The sequence below is a fragment of the Trachemys scripta genome, chromosome 3 (assembly GCF_013100865.1).
Source record: "Trachemys scripta elegans isolate TJP31775 chromosome 3, CAS_Tse_1.0, whole genome shotgun sequence".
Taxonomy (NCBI): Eukaryota; Metazoa; Chordata; order Testudines; family Emydidae; genus Trachemys; species Trachemys scripta.
The window spans coordinates 50,744,131-50,766,510 of NC_048300.1; the positions used below are offsets into that span (position 1 = coordinate 50,744,131).

At 42.2% G+C, this 22,380-nt stretch overlaps 1 protein-coding gene and 1 long non-coding RNA gene across 4 annotated transcripts in view; one reads left to right on the forward strand and one right to left on the reverse strand.

Moving 5' to 3' along the window:
* The window catches only part of LOC117874508, a 49,102-nt gene extending 40,613 nt beyond the window's left edge, over positions 1-8,489 (reverse strand). For all 3 annotated transcript variants that reach the window (XR_004645007.1, XR_004645006.1, XR_004645005.1), the window contains exon 1: positions 8,370-8,489. This is a non-coding gene — a long non-coding RNA (uncharacterized LOC117874508). The remainder of the gene's footprint in view (positions 1-8,369) is intronic.
* Positions 8,490-8,799: 310 nt separating this feature from the next.
* Positions 8,800-22,120, forward strand: SRP9 (signal recognition particle 9). The gene is made up of 3 exons (XM_034764693.1): positions 8,800-8,975; positions 15,765-15,833; positions 20,021-22,120. Exons 1-3 carry the CDS (start codon positions 8,904-8,906, stop codon positions 20,138-20,140), a joined length of 261 nt encoding a protein of 86 aa, XP_034620584.1. The 5' UTR covers positions 8,800-8,903; the 3' UTR covers positions 20,141-22,120.
* The last annotated feature ends 260 nt before the right edge of the window (positions 22,121-22,380 follow it).

Below are 22,380 nucleotides of genomic sequence, written 5' to 3' on the forward strand. Positions count from 1 at the left end.
GCCGCCGGGGGTGGTCGGCCGGGGCCGGCACCCCAGGGCCCGAGCCGACCCAGGCTGGAAACGCCGGGGGGCCAGCCTGGGCCGCGCCTCCTCCCCCCACACCGCCCCTTACCTGCTACAGGCTTCCCGTGAATCAAATATTCGCGGGAAGCAGGGGAGGGGGCGGAGACTTTGGGGAGGGGGCGGGGTTGGGGAGGGGCTGGGGGCGGGGCCGGGGGCTGTGGAGTGTCCTCCATTTGGAGGCACAAAATATGGTAACCCTAGCATCACCTTTGTATTGTAAGTTATATGTTTGGTATGTCTGTAGTTCCAAACTTACGCTGTGCATCAGGGTGACACCTCCAGACAGATTGGCATTAGCACCGCCTAGCCTGCTAGGACCATCAAGGGACATCAGCTATACAACATCAGGTATACAACTGACCCATTGAGAGAAGGCAAGGGATACACCTTATGACTCAGCAAGGCATGCAGGGGCATGCCTATGAACAGAACTCTAAGGCTTCCAGGCCGTGTGCTGGGCAGCTTGTGTTTGGAACAAAGGAAATCAAGCTGCATGGCAAAAGGCTATAAAAGGCAGCTGCACCTTCTCCATTTTGTCTTCAGGCCTGCTTCTTACCTCTGGAGTAGCCTTTCTACAAATGAAGCTCTGAACAAAGGACTGAATGACTCATCTAAGCTGTGGATGTGTTCCAGAGGGACTTTCAAGCCAGCAAGCTCACTAATACTGCTAGGAACCTGATACAACTTTGAAGTCTTTGTTTTTATGTGATTTTTACCATTTAACATCTCTCTTCTTGTTCTTACTTTTTCCTTTATAATAAACCTTTAGTATTAGACACTAAAGGATTGGCTGCCAGCATGATATTTTGGATAAGATGCAAACCTATACTGACCTGGTAATGTGGCTGACCCTTTGGGGTCAGATGAACATTTTGTATATGTGAGCAGAGTTTTTTAAATAACTTCTCACTGTACTGGATGTATGTGCTGAAGAGAGCCAGCAAACTGGAATGCAATAAAGGCGTGATTTCTGTTTGGCTTCTTGATAACCAGCATGGAGGATCAGAAGCACAGTTTTTGACTGGTTGGGGGAGTTTAACTTCAGTGTTACCCACCAGTCTTGGGAGCATCTGCTCTCCCTTTTGCAGCCTGCCCTGACCTTGACATTTCCAGTGAAGGCTACTGCAGGCACCCTAGGTCACATACACAAGTACAGTAATTCCCTCAAAGCTTTGTAGTAAAACTAATTTTCCAATTTCCACAGTAAACAATCAGCAAGTTTTTCCTCATTCCCCTCTCCCAGGAATATCACCAGCAAGTCACCCACCCAAGAGTCAATAGCAGTATTTTGTTCTCAGTTCCCTTGGCCCCCAGTCCAGGGCCACACTGCCTGAGTGAGTAGGCTTCCCTCAGCCCTTCACTCATGTCTTCACCCTGAGGGCTCCCCCTCTGGCAGTATTCCACTCTTCCACTCTGCCCAGGAGTCCTGCTGCTGCTCAGGGGATCCCCATCCTCCCACAACCACCCTCCTGTCTGTAGAGTCAGCTTCCCCTGACCAAGCTGGATCTTCTCCATTTTGCTAGAGGACACTGCCCAAGCCTTCTGCTCATCAGGGGTCCCCTTCAGCTATGGTCAGTTCTCACCAACAGCTTTCCTCCAAGCTCTTCATGAGCTCAATTACTGCTCTCCTTCCAACCAACCCCTGCAGCTCTTGCTTGGTGTTTCTCTCTCTCGGCTCTCAGGCAACTAGGCCCATTGAGAGAAGTTTGGGGACTCAGTACATCATATTCATTGACACCTCACACCCTCACATTTCATTTTATTTACACAGACATTACAAACATTTTAGGGGCCCACGGTACAATTGTCTCCCATTTCACCCCCCTCATCAGCCCTGCAGGCAGCTCTCACCAGCCCGTTCCTGACTCTCCCTCAGACTCTAATCCACCAACTCTCTGATTTGGCCAATCTCCTCCCTTGTGGGGGCTAGATGCCCTCTTTTAAGCCCAGCTGGGATCAGCTTATAGGTCACAGGTGCACTAGCTTCTTTCATCTTAAACAACCAATGTCACTCTGAAACAGATAGTTAAGCATTGGAACAGGTTGTGGAATCCCCACCACGGGAAGTTTTTAAGAACAGATTAGATTAACACCAGTCAGGAGTGGTCTAGGCATACTTGGTCCTGCTTCAGCACAGTGGGAAGGACAACATAACCTCTTGACGTGCCTTCCAGCCCTACTTTTCTACACCAGTATGCAAGGAGCCTGTAACAATTTTATTACGCTATGTACTTTATGTAAGAGATGGTTTATGCCAGAGGTCCCCAATCTGTGGGGCATGCCCCTCTGCGGGGGGCATGGAGGAATGTTCAGGGGGGCATGGCTGGGGTCTGGGCCAGCCCCCAGAGGGAGTGGGGAGGGAGGGGAAATACCTGCACCAGCGCTTATCATGCTGTCACACTAAGAACAGCAATGTAGCCGTAGTGGCGCGAGCAGGAGAGGCTAGCATCCCCGAGTACTATCGCAGCTGAGACCATAGCTATATACTCTCCTGCCAGTCTTGCCATGGCAGATACACTTCTATTTTTAGCATGCTAGCTTTACTCCTTCCAGCTTCAGCGCACACATACCTTATAAAGTGGTACAACCCCTAGAGTGGACACAGTTATACCTGTATAAAGGAACTTAAGCTACACCCACATAAGCATCTTTTTACTGGTATAACCATGTCCACACCAGGGGGTTGTGCCGCTTTAACTACATCAGTGTCTAGTTCAATATAGCTCTAGTGGTACAAAGGTGTAGTTTACTGTCAAGTAAAAGGTCCCTTCTATTTACAGAGTAATGTCAGAGATCAATGCATCTCCCATTTACACAAGCTGATGATCTGGCCCTATCCTCCGTAAGCTCAGAAATTCCACTGAACGGTGATATGAAATCTACAAGTAGTTAATACTAACAACATCTGACTGTTTGAAAAGCGGCACAATTGCTGCTTCGTGAGCTGGCAGCCAGATGCTGTTCTTTTCCCTGCAGACCAATTCTAGGACTGCTATAACACTTTCAGTCTCCATGGCCAGAGTAGTGACAATATAGATTCTGCTCTCGACCATATGTCTCCTGTATGACAGCACATTACTTTGAATAAATTATTACGCTGATGGGATTAAACTGAGCACCATCACCACTTAACAGAAAAGGACATATCTCCCTAACAGATATAAACATTCAGGGTATCGTGAAAATTTTCAGAGCAGTGCCCAGAAAGTGAAAGAGTAACTTCTGTTAACAGCAGGCTGAAATGCATTTGTGGTGATACATCCCTTGACATTTCAATGGCTATTCAAATATGTGCCTACAAATCCTTGCAATTATATTATGCAAAATCACCTCATTAAATGACAAAGGTCTAGTGGTTAGAGCAAAAGGCTGGCAATCAAATCTCCTGAATTCTATTCCTACCTCTACAATTAACTTATTGTGTGACCTTGGAAAAGTCACAACCACACTGTGTCTTATTTCAGCATCTGTAAAATGGCTATAGCAATACTTAATTATCTTGTAAGACCATTATGATTATTGGTGAAAAGTCCTTAGAGCTTCTCAGGTGATGGATGCTACAGAAGTGAAAATCAGTAATTTATTTATTTAATAATATAATTAATAAACGTCTCTATTTAGTAATTGCTCAGACAAGACTGTGATTCAAGGACACAGCCCATAGAAAGGTGCAGCACATACCTGTGTTCCTTCAGAAGCAGTGCAATGAAGGAATTACAGTTTGGTTGTCCATGTTATAAACCACCACAGAGCTTGGGTTGCTTGTGATTGTGAGCCAGATTTTCAAAGGTATTTAGGTGCCTAAAAGTTCATAGATGTCTTTTGAGATTTTCAAAAGCGTCTAAGCAGGTTAGCCTCCTAACATGCTTAGACACTTCAAAAATCCCAGTAGGTGCTTATCTGCATCTTTAGGCACCTAAAGACCTTGAAAATCTGGCCTTGCCAGACTGATATTTAGATCAGTTCAAGCCCATGGTGCATTACAGTATACACAAATGAACAGAAGGGATGGTCACTGGCTTCTATGACAGAGATCTCCAAGCCTGATTTGCTCTCATTGAAATCAACCGGAGTTTTGCCATTAACTTCAATGGGAGCAGGATTGGACCTATCATGAACAAAAGTGAAAATGTCAACTTTAAACATGAACCAGTTTCTAGGCTGTAATAATTATCTTATTCTAACTTCCTTAGTAGCGCCTCATTGTACTATAGGTGTCCAAAGTCACTGGGCCGGATTCTAGTCTCTCTGCTCTTTTATACCCAGATAACTTCATGGACTTCACGTTACTCCTGGTGTGAGATCAGCCACGCTAGACCAAATTCTGCTCTAAGTTACAACATTATATGCACAAAATAGTGACTCTGTATTTACAACAGTGTCACTAAGAGCAGAGTTTGGCCTATGTTTCTATTCACATCCATAATGTAACAACATAGAGTACAATGAAGAGCCTGCTTGGTCTAGTAGCAGTGTTTTAGCAATGACAGAAAAGAGCATTAAGTTCTACCCCAAAGCTTCAGAAATTAATCATTTGGACTCTATCCAGGAATGAAAAATATATTTGCACATGGGATCATGGCACCTAGTCTAGACAAAAGCATAAAATATGAAAAACGGGAAAACAAATGCCTTATCCTCAGAGGTGCTGAGTATCTGCAATTCCCATTAATGTCAGTAGGGGCTGTGGGAGCTCAGCATCTCTGAGAATCAGACCCTAAAATGTGATGACATACGGTTTTTTCTACTTTTTTTCCCCAACATTTTACATATGACAAGGAAGGTGGTAGACATAAAACAAAGAACGCACCATGTGGAATTCAGATACAGAAATATAACTATACAGAGCTGAACTTGCAGTGGCAAGGCATGTAGAAGCTTGCTCTAAGAGACATCGTTAATCATGCACATGCAGGTTAGATGAAAGGAGAAGGCCTGAGGGAAAAACACATGTGAGATCCACTCTGCTACACCAGTGCTTACGTTATTTCTTCACAGTTTCTCATGGCACAAAATCCCAGGAAGGAAAGGCATTATCTAAGGTGGTATAAGAGACTATAGCTAGGATACATTAAATGAGACTGAGAAAGGAAAACTGAGGCTGCATATCATATACAACTTCCTAACAGTGATGGAAGAGTCAGAGTCATTAGAATAAGTTTTCAAATGGAAAGTACACAAGAACACAATTCAAGAAAGGAGGCCAAAAAAGAAAAGGAAGTTCAATACTTGTGTCTTATTTTTAAATAGAGCTGCTTTTTTATTCCCAAGTACTCAAATATTATTGGCTCAACAGACATGAATGTTCAATATATATTACATTTCACTAGACAGGCAGCCTACAGAAAAAATTCTAGGATTCATATCTATCACTGTACTCACTGGAGATTACTTGGGCAGTTTTGGACACATTCAAAAATATAATTTATAAATAAATAACTGCCAAGCTCAAAGTTATGACTATGTTTCAAACACAGCAAGAAAATACTCTGGCCTCCAAACAAGTTAAAAACAACACAGTGAAGTGGCAGATTATATACCTGGAACAGGTCATTCACCAGGGCTCAAATTTTCAAAAATAACCTTTGATTTTAGGTACCCAAATAATTGGGCCTGATTTTCAGAGGAACTGAGCACTTACAGGTTCAGTTGACTTCACCCCAGAAAATTAGACCTAAAGTGATGCACACCAGGCACCGAAAAAGTGAGGCTCACAGAATCAAGGGCCACTTTTGAAACTTTTGGCCTAAATCTGGTGGGAGGTTAAACTGCAGAATGTTACATATTTTTGGCCTTATTTTCTACTGTCTTACATCTTGTGTAATCATTACCACCTCTTCAGTGGGCATAAAACACTATCAAATCAAAATGGTAGCATTTTTACACCCACTTTGCAGAGCTGTCAAGGACTATACAAGATGCAAGATAGTAGAGAATCAGACCATCTGGGCTGGACTGTCTAGTCTGCTAAGGCCCCAGCAATGCACCCGCTTTGTTCAATTAGAGTTGAGTTGGTCATGACCTATGAAAGTCAGACCCAAGGTATCTGAAGTTGAGTACTTGAAAATGAGGCAAAAGTCTGGCCACCTTTGAAAAAATTAGGCTGAAGATTTTATTCTACACATTGCCTTCACTCACTGTTGCATACTCTCTCCCCTTTCCACCAGGATTGTTGATACTACTAGGGTGACCAGATAGCAAGTGTGAAAAATCAGGACGGGGTGGGGGGTAATAGAAGCCTATATAAGAAAAAGATACCAAAATTGGGACTGTCCCTATAAAATCAGGACATCTGGTCACCCTAGATACTACATATAATATTCACAGTAGCAATTTATTAACTTGTGGCAGCACAAGTACTAAAGGCTCTTCCACAATAACAACTAACTAATCTGATTTACTGACTCAGAGAAATATATTCCTCCTTAGTCTTCCCTTCTTCCTCCCCTGCCAAGTCTCCCACTCTTTCCCTTGCAACCCTCCCCCCCCCCCACCCTTCCTTTTATGGTCAGCAAAACCACAGCTAGCATTTCCTCATTTTATTAGTGGAGTCTGGAGCTGCTCTGATTAATTTGTCCTCTCATATTTGTAGACCCGCACTGCTAGCTGCTTTCCTAGTTGTTTACATGGCCACACGACTGAGGTTTGTTCATTTCAATATAAGTAACCTGAAATAACAGCTTCCATTGTGATTCAGATCTGGGAGTTTTGGGTTTTAAGTATATCTCCCTAAGGCAGATAATAGCTCGCTACTATTTTTGCTTGTTTGTTAGTGCTAAAAGGGCAATTAGATGAGCTTTATAACATGGGCAGGTCTAAGGAAACAATCGGATGGGCCATGGTCTCTACCTCTGCAATTATGGGGGTAACAATCACAGATCAGTAAGCCGAAGAAAAATAAAATTTTTAAAAAATTAAACAGGGAAAAACATGAATGATTGTTCCTGCTTTTTGCTTTTTTAAATTAAAATTATTCAGTGTTAAATGAATTTAGAAAAAAAAAACAGGAGTCCCTAGGAGCACTATAATTCTATAACATCTAGTCTCTTGCTGAAATTAGCAGCTTTAATTTCAGTTTAAGCCTGAGACACAGTGTCTGCTGCGAGTCAAGCCTTTGAAATAGCTGTGGCTGATGTGTCTCTGAGCTAAACAGAGAAACCCAGTGATTTGTGTTTTAAAAAAAAAAAAAAAAAAAAATCTATTCTGCACATAGCCAAGTTCCAGCTTAACGAGGGGCCTTCCAACTTGGGAAAACTTGAAATATATTCAACTTTAAAAGAAATCCATTTCCGTTTCACAGGGTTTATATAACTTTAGTGATCATGTTTGCTAGTTACTACAATGTTTAAATCCAGATTTGGCTCTCTTGTGGCCCCATGTTCTCAGTTCTCAACAGACCTTGCTTTCTCACAGCCCTCATCTTCTCACTAGGAAGCTGGGATTGGGCAATTACCTGGATGATTACCTGTTCTGTTCATTCCCTCTGGGGCACCTAGCATTATCCTCTGTGGATGAAGACCGGATACTAGGTTAAATGGACCTTTGGTCTGATCCAGTATGGCAGTTCATATGTTCACTCCCCACAAGCCCACCCTCCCTCACCCCCTCCACATTTTCCCATTTTCCACACAGCCTTGCTCCTTCACTATCTTTCTGCAAGGCCTCTCTCCTTTGAGGCCATTTTTTTTTTTTTTAATGTCATCCCTTCGGGGATTTCCTCCTGTTTGCCCCCATGTTATCATTCACCCAGAGCAGAACCTACCTTCTTTAAGGCCAGGGTTCAAATCTAAGCCAGAAACCTGAGGCAATAGGCATTTAAACTGAAGAAGTGGGCTGTAGTCCACGAAAGCTTATGCTCTAATAAATTTGTTAGTCTCTAAGGTGCCACAAGTACTCCTGTTCTTCTTTAAACTGATATAGAGTCCAAAGGCATATGAACCTGCATAGGAGCCCAGTCTTGCCAACACCAAATGTTTCAAAATCATGATCCAAGCATCCCCCCCGAAAACAAAACAAAACTTGGTCTGTTTCTGTTTTCTGAGCCCTGGGGCTGGAGTTGCTTCACAGTTTCAAGATTTTTTTCTGCAGGAAGGAGGATAGAAAACACAGTTTGATGTGAACTAGAACAGATTCTCACGCACTCTCCTGACCCTAGCAGCTGGGGCGGCCATAGAGACACCCACTCTGCGAAGCTCCCCAGGAAGGTGCTAGAGTCGGCAGCTGGGAGCCCCAAGGGCAGGGACTCAAAGCCACGAGCCCCGAGCCTGAGCCCCAACCCCGCGGCACACCCGTGCTCTGCCACTCACCCGGGCTGGGGCCCGCAAGAATACACCAGCTTCGAGGCCGGGCTGAGGGATACAGACCTGAGCCCCCCAGCGGCGTCCAGCCTGAGACTAGAACCTGCGACGTCAGGAGCCGCCTTCACGCCTCAGTTATTATCGGCATAACAGCTCCCGTCCTGATTGGGCGGCGCAGTAGCCAATGAATGCGCTTGCCCCCTGCAGGCGGCAAGGCGGGAGGGGCTCTTTGGGAGGAGGAGGCTGCCCGGGTAGTTCTGTCCCGCCAGGCCTGCAAGTGGCGTTGTGACACGTGAGCCTAGAGCAGCGACTCTCCGCAAGCCGGATAGACCCGCCCCGTTCCCGCACTTCCGCTATCAGCGGAGGGGACCGCTCAATAATGTGCTTGGCGATTGGACAGTCTGTTCTTGCCACCCATTAGAGAGGCGCGATACAAGGGCTCCCCCCCCCCCCCCCCCGCGCCTTCTTGCTGCGTGTGCGCTAGGGAGGGAGTGCTGAGTGGTGAGAGTGAGTCTGAGCCGGCCCGCAGGATCTGTTCCCGCCATGCCGCACTACCAGACCTGGGAGGAGTTCACCCGTGCCGCCGAAAAGCTCTACCTCGCCGACCCCATGAAGGTACGGAGGGCGGGTGCAGAGCGCCTAGGGGGTGGTCCCGGTCCCCTTTAGAGACCGGCTTGTGCGGGCGAGGCGCCTGCCTTGCGGGTCCTGGACGAGCGAGCTCCCCTAGAAGTGGCCGGAGGCTGGGCTGACTGGGAGCCCAGCGATTCCGGAGACACCGGTTCGGGTGACTGGGTGGGCGCCTCCCCCAGCCAGCCACTTGCTGTGTTCCCGAGCAGAGCCCGGGGTCTCCCAACAGAATTGTCTGCCGCTGGGAAGAGCCTGACTCGCCTAAGGTGGCGTAGCAGGAATAGCTAACACCCGAAGCAGCCTGGCACCCGTGTAGCATCCATGAGACGTGAATCTGCCCGGGACGCTGATATGCCACGAAGCCATCGATGCAGTCTGCTGTTTGCTCTTCTTACTGGTTCTTCTGGTCTTACTTATTCCTCCAAACACACAAACTCTTAGGGCAGGTCTTCACTGGGGAGAGGGGTCGATTTAAGATACGCAAATTCGACCTATCGGAGCCGACTTACCCCACTGTGAGGACGGCGGCAAAATTGACTTCCGCGGCTCCCGGTTGACGGCGCTTACTCTGCTGGTGGAGTAAGAGCGTTGATTCAGGGATCGATTGTCGTGTCCCGACGAGACGTGATAATTTGATCCCCGAGAGATCAATTTCTACCCACCAATTCAGGCGGATAGCGTAGACCTAACCTTAAAGCTCTAGATCTGGTGTGTCGGCCTCCCTCCTACTCTGAGGTGAGGCTGGATTGGTTCCTCCGATATTGGAGTCGCCGGTCTTGCTTCTGTTGCGCGCAAAGCTTCATAACAATGACTTGCCCCTATCTCACTATCTGGAAGGTTTTTTTGTTTCATAATAGTCTTAATGCGCTTGTCTTAGTTTTACTCCATTACTTCTAATTATACTACCTTAGACTTAACACTGAGAAGGGAGAAATTATTTGTACTTTCAAATACTCTTGAATGGTTATCATGAGCCACCTTACACCCATATCCTTTAATGGGGCTGTTCATAGGCAGACCTCATCGACTAAAGTGGGGCTCCATGTCGGCCCAATGGGCTGCCTATATGGAGAATATGGGCATTTATGATCACTCAGTCAAGCTGTATATATTTAGCTCTTAGTCTTTCAATATTGTGACATATATCCTAATATTCAAAGAATTTTATCTTAAAGCAAAATCTAATTTTGTAACAAACTGTTAAATGAAATGGTAAAGAATTATTTATTAACTAAAACTTACTCTACTAAACCTTTTTATTGTAGCAACACACCATTTAATCCATCTGATGCCAAAATGGGTCATATAGCACGCTTGGCCCTCTTAAATGTTGTAGCTGTAGTCATATTTGATGTTTTGGCAACTGGTCTGACAGCGGTATTTGAACATAGCATATTCAGGATCAGTGCCACACTATTTATATGTTAAAGCTTTAAATACAGAATGTATGTATTATTTTTGTTAGAAGCTTTGGTGAATTTCAATATGGCAGCTCCATCTTTTGGCCCGTTTGTTCCTTCACAGTAATGCAGAGGATGCCATTATTGTGTGCAGTATAACTCACGTTATGCAACTTCTTCAGGAAAATGAAGTGACTTCAGGAAGGATACTACACTTGACCAGAGCTCAAAACTCAACAGTTTCCTAGTCAGCACCTGCTGTTAGAATAGTGTGGGTCTCCCAAAAGTAATTATTGGAATAATTCCTTCTAGTGATATATTGCTCACTACACTTTGAGCAGGGTTGAGAATCTTTCTCTAATTCTTGAAAAGAGAAATTAATGTTGAGATCCAATATCTCTGTATATCTGCTTTTTTGCATTTTAAATCTGGCATTAATACTTCAAAAAGGAAATGGTTACATTAAATTTCTTGCTATTGCCTTCTAGGAATAGGATGTTTTTTATTTTCTTGAGATAAGGTTGATATTATTGCAATAAAGTAGCAAAGTTTTTTTTAATAGCAGCTGTTGTATAGGCAAGTCCTGTGCAATACTATAACCAGTTCAATAGCTCCATTTTCCATTGAAGTAATGTTCATTTTTAGATTGGCTGCATTACATCAAATCCAATCTATTTCATTGTCTGTCACATGACAATGACACTGCACTAGCCTCAAATGGAGTTTTGAATGGGTGATTGTGGAGCAGAGTGGAATCTATGTACGGTTACTACTGTTTGTTTATAGGGAAAGTGTTTCTCCATTTGGGTTACATGGAAATCTTAGTGGGAATGTCCACCTACAATGACACCATAACTGACTAAATGCAGCATTAACCATTTTAACATTGATTCACCATGTCAGTCTGACCAGAATTTGGCTGGTGACTGTTATGTTTGATCTAGTGTGCCCCAAGAAGGGAGGCAAAGTGTGCAGTGCTTTTTCTGCCATTGCCCTTGTACTTGCTAATTTAGAACTTGGAAAAATTTACTTGAAACCTGTGAGCCAGAGTGAACGATACATATGCTGCCTTGCTCCTGTAGCTGTGGCCTCCAAAGCCACAAACCCTGATGTGTATATTACAACTTGTTAAATATATGTTGCAAATTTAAATGTAAATGCCCTTGCTTTTGTCATACTTTGACATCATTCCAAGCTTTTTTCCTTGTTGTTCCTTTTATTGTTTGTCGTTTTTGCTCTTCCTGATCTTTTCCTATATTGTGTTCTCCCTTCCCCATATTTTCTCCCTTCTTCTGTCACATCTTTCTCTTTCCTTGTATATACATGCACCACAGTACTCTTCCACTCATCCAAACAATACATTTGTCCCTATCCCTAAACACCTGGATTGTAATTTTGCTGGACACTAGTCTGGAGGACTAAAGCCTAGTTATACCCTGGTGACAGTGAGGTCGGGGAGGAAAAGAGCTACTGTCCAGGAACAGTGCTCAAGTGAAACTAAATTCCAGCACTACTTCTCCTCTCTTCTCCTCAGCCCAGCAGGAGTTCAATAAATCTACTACACCCCCCCTCTCTGGCCAAACCTGTTTGGGTTGCTGGAAAGGCGCATTCTTCTGAGGCCTTTTCCTCTGCACTCGCATCCCCTCCAGAGCTGTGTTTCACTGTGAAAGTGGGTAGGGTCCGTCCTACTCTACCCCTTCCTCAAGCTCTTTGCTTATGTAGTGGAGGCATTATCTCTGTCTTACCTGTTTCCTCAGTTTTTTTAGCTCCCAGGGGCAGGTCAGCCCCCACTTTGCTTCTTGTCAAGTTTCTGCTTGACTACTCCCCCAGTGTCTGCCTCTGCTCAGCTTTGCTGAGCTACAGCAGTATGAAATTGACCTGATACTTGTCAGTTTAACTGTTTCCCAAAGAGTTCTGAATAGGAATTGCAAAGGTGGTCAGTCTTAGCTTTCCCAAGGCAGCAGAGTGAAACTAGGAGCAACATGAGGGGTATTGGAACTATTCTCTGCAGACATAGGAAAATAGCATTGCATTGTCTTACATTTAGTTATAATTTGGAAGGTTATCTAGAACTATAAGAACTAGAAATATAATTCTTTTAAATTCTGCGGAAGTTGATGGCACTTGCCAGGAAAGCTTCCTACTTGTTATGGATGAGTGGATTTTTCAAGGTCTATGCTAATATTCTTTGGGGGGGGAGGGGTTCAATGGCAGGGAGGAAAGAAAGGAGTTAAAAAAAAATCTTTTATGCTAATTGGTAACTGATACATTAAAGCATTCTTTTCAGTAAGCAGGCATTTAAGATTTGATTCGGCAAATGCTGAAAGTGGTTTGTGGGAAACATTTCAAAAGTTATTATAGTGACCTATGTATGCAAAGAGATGGCAACTTATTTAAATGTGTTGTGCATTTGCTTACTTGGCAGTATGGCTGTGTTGTAAAATAGGAATTCAGTCCGATGGAGAATATGTTTGAAGGTTGGCTGGGATTAAATATTTTTGTCTTGTGGGTATACTAAGGCCCGTATAGCTCCAGTTTTAGATTCCTTCTCTTGAAAAGAAAAGGAGGATAGTAATTGCTAAGTTCCATTATATGCAAATGTCGTCTTGCATAATATTGCATACTGGGTTAAACCTGTTTAAAGGATATCTTCATAAACAAGAAACTAACTGCTTTGGGTACTTGGATTTTACCCTTATTTTCCAAAATTTCTTCAGGAATTATCTTGTGCCAGAACAAATGATTATCTGGTTTTTAAGATTATTTCAATGTCGATAGTCAGGATTTACAAAACTTACTGGACACCTACCGGCCAGAGGCTGATTTGGAAGCTCGTGGTGGAGGAGAGCCAGTGAGGTCCTGGTAAAAATCTGTTTATACTAGTACTTGTGTAGGAGAGCGTGCTGGGGTTCTTCTGAGATGCTGTTCCTGAACCTTGCTCAGGAGTCTCTCACTGACTAGTAAGTGTCTGATAAGTTTATTTGCAACTACCTTCCTACCCACTCAGCTGTCCTTTTGGCTTCTGGAAAGAAGCAGTTATCTTCTCCCATATATCCCAGAACCACCTGACTTCTGCAAGGATGAGGAGTTTTTTCACTGCTTTGCTATGTGGGGGGTGTCCTCCTTTGGCTGTTCTAATAATCTCTGCTATTCTGTCCCTCCATCTCATCTAAGTAATCACATGGAACACATCACTGTAGTATCAGAGTGCCTCAAAAGTATTTAGAAATTAAAAATAGGAACGTAGCTGTCATAGTTGAGGGAGAGGCAATCTCTTGAGTAACTAAGGCCAGTCCTGTGAGGAGGAACTAAGACTACGGGGACTTCGAGCTGCTTTTTTTATTTAATGGGGTGCCATTGCAGAGAATGAAGCACCAGGGTTGCATGTTAATAATGACCAGATTGCTGTGTCCTGTACCATTTGGAAGTTTTTCAGGGTGTATATGGCTTCATTTCTAGAAATGAGTTGAAATCAAACTTGAAGGTCACAAGTGCATGGATCACCATGGCCAGTTCTGCATTCAGTAGGATGGACTACAGTCTTCTGGCCAGATGTAGATGGAAGTGGACTTCTTTTGTCAAAATGGTTTTGGGGTATTGAATACATTGAGGAATCCAAAAGGATCCAAGGCTGCAGACAGACTTAATCAGAGGGCAGATGCCCTCAATAGCTGGAGATATCATAGAGAAGGCAATTTCTTCAAAGTTCTTCCCTCTTTTCCAAGAAGCAGCAGGGTGAAATTGAGAATTCTTTCTGGTTTCATTGCTGTCTATAGGGTTCTGATTTTAGCAGATTTGAAACAGATAGCCTTATCAGTTTCTGCTCGGGAAAACTATTAACAGCAGAGGCATTGGAATAATCTGCCCACAGACTCTCAAACTCAGATAACTTCATTGGTTGGTATTTGAAAGGATTTCTTTACCACAGTGGCTAAAACCTTTTTAATATTAAGGTTTAGATACTGCAGAAATGAATAGCATAATGGTGAGCTGACCCCTTCCACACTTACCACAGCCAGTAGCAAAAGTGAATTTTTCAAGTCATTCCAATGTGAAAATCGCTCTGAAAAGTTGAGTGGAACATTTTAAGTTAAGCATAGATTTCTTTAGTATATGTCCCCACTAACATGGCAGTGGGGAGAGAAGGGATGTCTCAACAGTTTTAATTGGTCTCCTATAAAATTATTTCCCCTTTATGAAGTCCTCCTTGTTCCCTGAAGATATCACTAAATGTATTGCAGATGCCATGGATTATTTGGCTTGCAACAAGGACCATTTGATCTTAAAACTGTTGTAGAAAGTAGTTGACCATACCAGTTTCTTATTACACTACCTATCTAGTCTTCTTGACCTCAGGCCTCTTGGAGACCTCAGAGTGGGGGAGCCTGGCAGCTTTCCTTGTATGTTAGTGACAATGTTTGAGACAAATCCTGACATAGGGCAAAAAATTCTTCTTAAGTATGTGATGATCTTAGCATTTCTGGTCCCTTTTCTGAGCCAGTCCCATAATGATCTCCATCCCACAAACCAAATGGGTAACTGGGTAATTCCCAGTTGTAATTAATCCTTCACCCATCCTACCTATATCTCTTGGGGAATGTCTGCACAGCAAAAAAAACAAAACAAACCCAACCCTGTGGCTAGCCTGTACCAGCTGGCTCGGGCTACAGGGCTGTTTCCTTGTTGTGTAGGCTTCTGGGCTTGGGCTGGAGCCTGGGCTCTAGGATCCTGTGGGATGGGATCGTCCTGTAGCTCAGAAGTCTACACAGCAATGAAACAGCCTGAGCTGGCTGGCACAGACTAGCCACAGATTTTTCTTTGCTGTGTAGATGTATCCTTGGTATCAAACTTGTAACATTCCTTTCCCCCATAGCCTCTCTTATACCAGACCCAAAGCAATCCCTGACTCCATGTTGAACACCTGGGGAGTGGTGGTGTGTATAAAAAATTATTCCCCTCCCCCCCAGTCTGATTTGGCTATAACCATGCGGATATTCTAACCATAGAACCTCAGTTATGAACACCAAAGTTATGAACTAACCGCTCAACCATGCAAATAAAAAGCAAGTACAGTACTGTGTTAAACATAATCTACTGGGGAAAAAAGGGCGAGGGGGAGAAGCAGCAGGTGAGCAAACCCCACTTTTTGTTGAAATGAACACTTTCCTGAGCATTGAGGAACCAAACAGTAAACATTTTGGTAATGCGTGGGTGCTAAGTGAAATGGATCATGAATTGACAAGTAGTTTCCTTGACCAAACTGAATGAAATGTAAAATAACACTTTTTTAAATATTAAGTTGGTCTATGCTAGAAAATCTTTGTGTGATGTGAAAACCTTGTCTATCAGTGATTCCTAAAATGTTTTCTCATTTCAGGTGCGTGTGGTTCTTAAATACCGACACTGTGATGGGAATCTGTGTATCAAAGTAACAGATGATGTAGTTGTAAGTAAAGAATGTTGACTGTAGAGCTTGATTCTGCAAGCTTGCATTTTAAGCCAGTCTATCATTTAATTTGATTGAGAGTAAAAATTGCTATTGAGAACTTCATATACAAATGGTTCTGTAAGCTAACTTTCTCAAACCACCAAGCTTCTTGTACTCTGAGTGTGTGTTTGAGAGCCTCTGATGCTAGCTTGGTACCCCATTCTGCACCCATTGAATCTAAGACAAAGTTGCTAATGATTTCAAGGGGCATAGGATTGGGTCCTTATTTAACTTTAAGGGAACTTACTGGGTTTCTTTTGAGGGATATAACTGAAAATGCTGCTATTCTTATTTTGCTTGTATAAAAGTATTGCAGTTAAAGGTAACTCCTTTCTTTGTTTTTTCTTATTACCACACAAACTAAAGAACCACTACCAGAGAGGGGGGAAATGAATAAGGTTAGGTCTACGCTAGAAAAGGTTTGGTGGTATAGCTATTCTGGCAAACCCTCATACAGCTTAAACCACCATAAAAGGGCTTTTGGCAGTATAACTTACACTGGTTTGTGTAAAATAAGCTCTACTGGCAAAAGTGCTTTTATGGTGTTATAACTCCATCTGCACTAGGGGTTTTGCCAGCATAGAAATGTTGTCCACCCCTCCAAAAAAGAAGACCCCACACCCCTTCCGGATGTTATATTGGCAAAAATTTCTAGTATTGAACTGTCCTGAAAGTCTAAAACTTTTAAATATGTAATGTACATGTTTGTTTGTTGGCATAAAATGTAAATAAGGTAGACTTTCAGAAGAGTATGTTTATAATACTTCCGTGAGGTTTTTTTATTGTAAGGAAAAGACAAACTTCAAACAGCAAACAAACACAAAATTCTAGACATGGAGGCTTTCGCCCAACACCCCCCCAACCCCACCCCCAGAAGCTTGGAGAAATTATCTAGGTATCTGGCTACTCCACTTTTCATAGGGGTCTCCATGAATGCAGTATTGCCAACTCTCATAATTTTATCATGACTCTTGTGATTTCTTTGGGTGTTTTAACTTGTCTGAAAACATAATGAAAGGCTGCCAACTCACAAAATTTCCCTTACTCAAAGTGGCCCCATCTCCTGCTACTGTCAGTGGGGCTGAAGCTAGCAAGATAGACAGTAGGGAAATGGCAGCCCAACTGCATGTGGAAAAGCTGCTGTTAATAAAGCTGGCTGCCACTTCTCACTGTTTTCAGTTAAACTACAGCTATGCCTACAGGTAAAATGGCTGTCACTCTGGTTTAGGGGCTAGACAGGACACGGGGATTGTGGAGCAGCAGACACTAAAAGGTGGATGGAAAGGATTGAGGGGCAGTAGGAGCTGAACTCAAGAGTTGCAGGGGATATTACGGAGGTCTGGAGCAATGGGAGGCAGGGGAGAAGTTGGGGGTAGGAAGTGTTGTTCAGTCTTAGGTGTTCTCTAAGGAGGGGTCAATAGTTCTTTCAAATTTAAGCCTACTTCTGTTACCCAAATGTCCTGTATAACCCCAATATGTCGGACTGAATTCAAAAGTTGATGTTAGAACCTGCATCTTTTATGACCATACCGTATGACCAGCTATATGTTCAGTGGCATCTCTTGGGAGTATTTCTCACATTTTTGTAACCTTTCCTCCCCTGAATTAGAATACAGCAGTGTTTTTTTTTTTTTAAGGCTTTAGTATTTAGTGTCTCCTCTAGCTGACTTCTGTCCAAACACACTGGAGGGATGTTTAGGAAAGGAAGGGTAGGAGCAAGAGGAAAGGGCAACACACAGAACAATAAAGAAGGGAGAACAGGACATGTGTAACAGTCCAATAGTACATATTGCTAGTAGTTTGCCTTTTAAGATACTGTTTCTTCAGGGATGAGGCAAACTAAATCCACCTAGTCTGTTCAGATTCTTCCTAGAAGAGTTGGTCCATGTCAGAGTCCAGACTGTGGAGGAGAAATAGTCAGGCATCTGTGGATGGCTAATTACAGTACAAGGGATGGGCTCTGAAGGCCAGAGGGATGTTGAATTAGGGGAATTGTTAATTGAAAAGACAGATTTGTTGGGAGAAATCCCACAAAATAGGAAATTTGGGGTAAGTGGAATCCTGAGCTTACATGCATTTAAAACAGCCCCTTTTTACGCTCATCTGCTTGTGTCACCAAGTCAGTGTAGTCAACTTTACTGACAAAGGCAAGTTTTACTGTTGTTGGCTCTGCGGAGGCAGTATACCTGTGGAAAGACTGAACTAGGTTCTGTACTGCATGCCTCAGTTTAAAGAAGTTTTAATGTGAACTTAATGTGGGCAAAGCTGCTGTATTGACAGCCCTGGAGACTGAAGCTTTCTATTTTTATTCCTTTGCTAAATCAATCTGGACAGCTGGGTTGTTGCTGTATTCATGCTATACAGGCAGAGGGAACTAATCATTCTTGACAGAAATGTTGGCTGTATTCCAAGTCACCTGCTGTTTCAGCTGGTATCCCCAAATCTATGAGCTGCCTCTTAGGCAAACAAAAGCATTTGTGGCCTCCAGCTGCAGTAAATTTAAAATTCCAGTTTGCCATGTATCAGTACTAGTGTCTAGTATGTAATCATGATGATCAGACAGTGGCATCCTACTTCTGTCCTTAATGTGCAATGGGGAGGGAAAACTTCACATGAAGAGAACTTCTCCTTATCTTAATCAACAAAGTGGCTCTCTGATCCTTCAAGACTTATCAGGAGGTATTTCCCTATAGAGCATAGAGACAATGGACTAATTCCAAAGACACACAATCTTGACTTTTATTCACTTCTAAGCAATGCTTAATCTAGCACTGCTAGTGACAAAATAAGTATATCCCTAATAGTATGAAGATCTAAGCTGGGGAAACCCAAGGAGAGAATAATTTCAGGTTCAAAAAATCTGCTTTGGTGATTACAGAATACAACAGGAAAGAATCTGTTTCATGTGTTACCACAATAATTTCTTCCATCACAGGGCAGCTTTTGGCCTGCTGCTGAGATTGTTTTTATTTTATTGAGAACTCCTCTCATTATGAAAAGAGACCTTAGCCTTTGCAGGAAAATTTACGCAAAAGAGAATCCATATAAACCCCCTTTAGTTTTAAAATACACCATTTCTCTGTATCAAACCTCAGTCTTTTGTATCCTGCTTAAATTTTTCATTGAACAATTACTGTAGTTCAAGGGTTTTTGTGCTAACCAACTGGTCTGTGCTTCTTTGTAGAAGATACTTGAAAGCATAGTAGTGCTTGTATAATTGTAAGACAAGTTACTGAGAGAAGAAAGCTCGTTAAACTTTATCTGACCGCTAGAATATTCACACTTCAAATAGAATGTAAACCTGTATAGCACACTGCTAAAGGGGAAAGACCAAACTATTAATCTGAGTTTTGAGTGGATGTAAACTACAACAGTTTATCCAGAATCAAAGGGGTAGTCCTGTGGCACCTTATAGACTAACAGATGTATTGGAGCATGAGCTTTTGTGGGTGAATACCCACTTCTTCAGATGCATGTATCACCCACGAAAGCTGATGCTCCAATACGTCTGTTAGTCTATAAGGTGCCACAGGACTCTTTGCTTTTATTATCCAGAATGTTACACATGGTGCTCTAAGGAATGTCAATATTAAAAATGTTTAGTAGGCATGTATTATTTTATTCCAGATTGTTTTCTTTTAGTGTTAAACAGATTATAACTTTAGAATTTTATCTGTATGCAACACTGAATATAATGTACTGTATTCAATGCTAGCCTTATGGCACCCAAAATTTTGCAAGTTACAATGAGGCTTTATAACAGTGGAGTTCTAAGTGCAAACTGTATGCTCTGTAACTTTCCAAACAGAAAGCAGTCCCTGGCATTAGAGTTTGCAGTGTTAACACAAACACATTATATGGGGGACCCAAAGGAAAATTGATTGATTTTATTTTTTATATATAATATAAAAAAAAATTGAGTAAATTGTTGTAATAGGAGTTGGAGAAGTTTAAGGGTAGCTTTATATTGCCTTTTCAAGTCTGGGACACAGTACAGATGGCACTGATCAGAGTCCTTGAAGTCTTTCACTTTATAGTGTAAGCTTTCTGGTGTCCGAAATATGTGAAATTAATATTGAAACTATAAATCACAGATTTAAATAGCTTGAAATAAAACCTGACATTCAGTAACTTTCTTTTGACAGTGTCTGCTATACAGAACAGACCAGGCTCAAGATGTAAAGAAGATTGAGAAATTCCACAGTCAGCTAATGCGACTCATGGTAGCTAAGGAATCCCGCAGTGCTGCTATGGAAACAGACTGAATTGCTGAAAATAAAATGAAAGCTCCAGTCATATTTCATGGGAAGAAAATATCACTTGGATTTGAGCAAACATTGGGACAGGAGATGTTTTATGTAACGAAGTGGACTATGAAAAGTCTGAAGCATTTTTTCCCCCACCCTAGACGCCACTTCAGATAACTAGGAAAATAAATGCTTTCAGTTGAAAGCCTCTATTTATTTTTGAAAATTAAGCAAGAAAAATATATCCTCCATGGAAAACATTCTTACAAGTCTTGCTTAACATACTTTAACCTGTAAATATTTTCTTTTGTAAATCTACAGTCCTCTAATTTGAAAGTGAAAGGAAACAAGTGTATCCTTCTGGAAAGTGAGAGCATGTCTTCATGTAGATTAAATTGATCTTATTTGCATTCATATACCTGTGCTGGTGTATTTTCACAAATGAGAATATATATTAATCTGACCAACTAATACTATAACACTAAAACTGGATCTAATAACCCTATATATCTGACATGTTATAACAGAATTTAGAAATAGAACAGACATCTTCTAAATTAAAATTGCCAAAAATTGTGTGTAATACAGTGCAACTGGCAAATTATTCTGTAAAAGGTTTTTAGCTTTTAATATTATGGCCACAAGCTGTATAACACGTCTAAAAGCCTGTGCATAATAGTTCCACAGAACATGTTCTAGATTGCTGGTTCAAATACAAAGTTGTCCTTGATCAGGTCATCACCATCTGAAAACTGTTCAGTAGCCTATGTGAATTTGGAAGGTCCCAATCCAGTTATCAGGCAGTGTTCATATAAAAAGAATCAAGGTCGTATTTAGAAGTAATTGGCAGAGAGGCTGAACTTCCCTCTGGCTGGTAGAGGTTTGACTTCCAGGGCAGAGTTGAGGCATGCTAGAAAGGAAGCTTGCACATGTAATGCCCAGGGTGTGACCTGTTCTGTGGATAAATTATTTCAGTGTCCCAAGTCTTAGTAACTTGCCAATGTTACATTCACTTTACTTTTTTTTTTTTTAAATGAGACTGTAACAACTTGCATTCACAAATGCTAACATGTTTACCAAACTTGTACCTTAAACATCAAAGCAAAAGAATGTAGTCTAGTGGTTCTCAAACTTTTGTACTGGTGACCCCTTTCACATAGCAAGCCTCTGAGTGCGACCCCCCCCCCCCAATAAATTAAAAACCACTTTTAAATATATTTAACACCATTATAAATGCTGGAGGCAAAGCAGGGTTTGGGGTGGAGGCTGACAACTCGTGACCCCCTGAGGGGTCCCGACCCACAGTTTGAGAACCCCTGATGTAGTCATTCTTGACACGCATGTGGCTTAGGAAGCAATGCTTCTTATTGCTACCTTTGTTTAATGGTAGAAGACTCTGTTTACTCTTCTCTTGAAGGATTCCTGCTTGAAGACCCAAATGTTGGAGTTGGACACTTGCTTTGAATAGATACTGTATACTGTTGTGAACTGAACTCCATTTTGTTAAATGCCAAGCTGACTTCCTGTATGTAACCATGCTACTGCTGTAACTGAGTTTTCTCCTGTGCTAATATTTTGGCCAACTCCAAACCTTTAAAAGAAAAGAGCCTCACAAACTGAGTGTAAATGCTGTACTTAAATACTAGTTATCTGCTGTATTTTTTTAATAGAAACAATTGGGTTCTCAAACTTAACTGGTAATGCTGCTACTTAGAAGAAATGGAATTCCCAGTTTTTTGCCAAAGGTTTCATAAATACCCACAAAACTAGTTGATTCCATTAAATTATTCTTTCAGTAGAATATATGTTGCATATTATTGGAAGATATTTTAGCATGGTGAACTGCCGTTTGCCATGCTGAGTTCTGGCCTGTAAGGTTTGATGTCAGCAAAATACATTCAAACCAAAACAAAGGTTCTAATGAAGTCTTACTGCTTGGATATTTTGTCATGTCAACAAGACTTTGAGTTTGTTTTTGTGGTGTCTTCTTCCCCCTCCTCCCCTCCAAAAAGCCCTGGTTTCTATTTCAACTTTACTTCTTCATCCTGTTTAATGGGTGTGATGTTGAGGATGGGTGTGCGTGATCGTCTTAGATTGTGTACATATTTCTGAAGTAAAGCAAGCATAACACTCTTACAAAGCTAAGGGTAGTGGCATATAACAATGTAAAACTCTCAAACCTGGACAAAAACACCTGCCACTATAATGCTGAGGATTTTTTTAATAGGTACTTCAAATGATCTTAAAGTTTACTACAA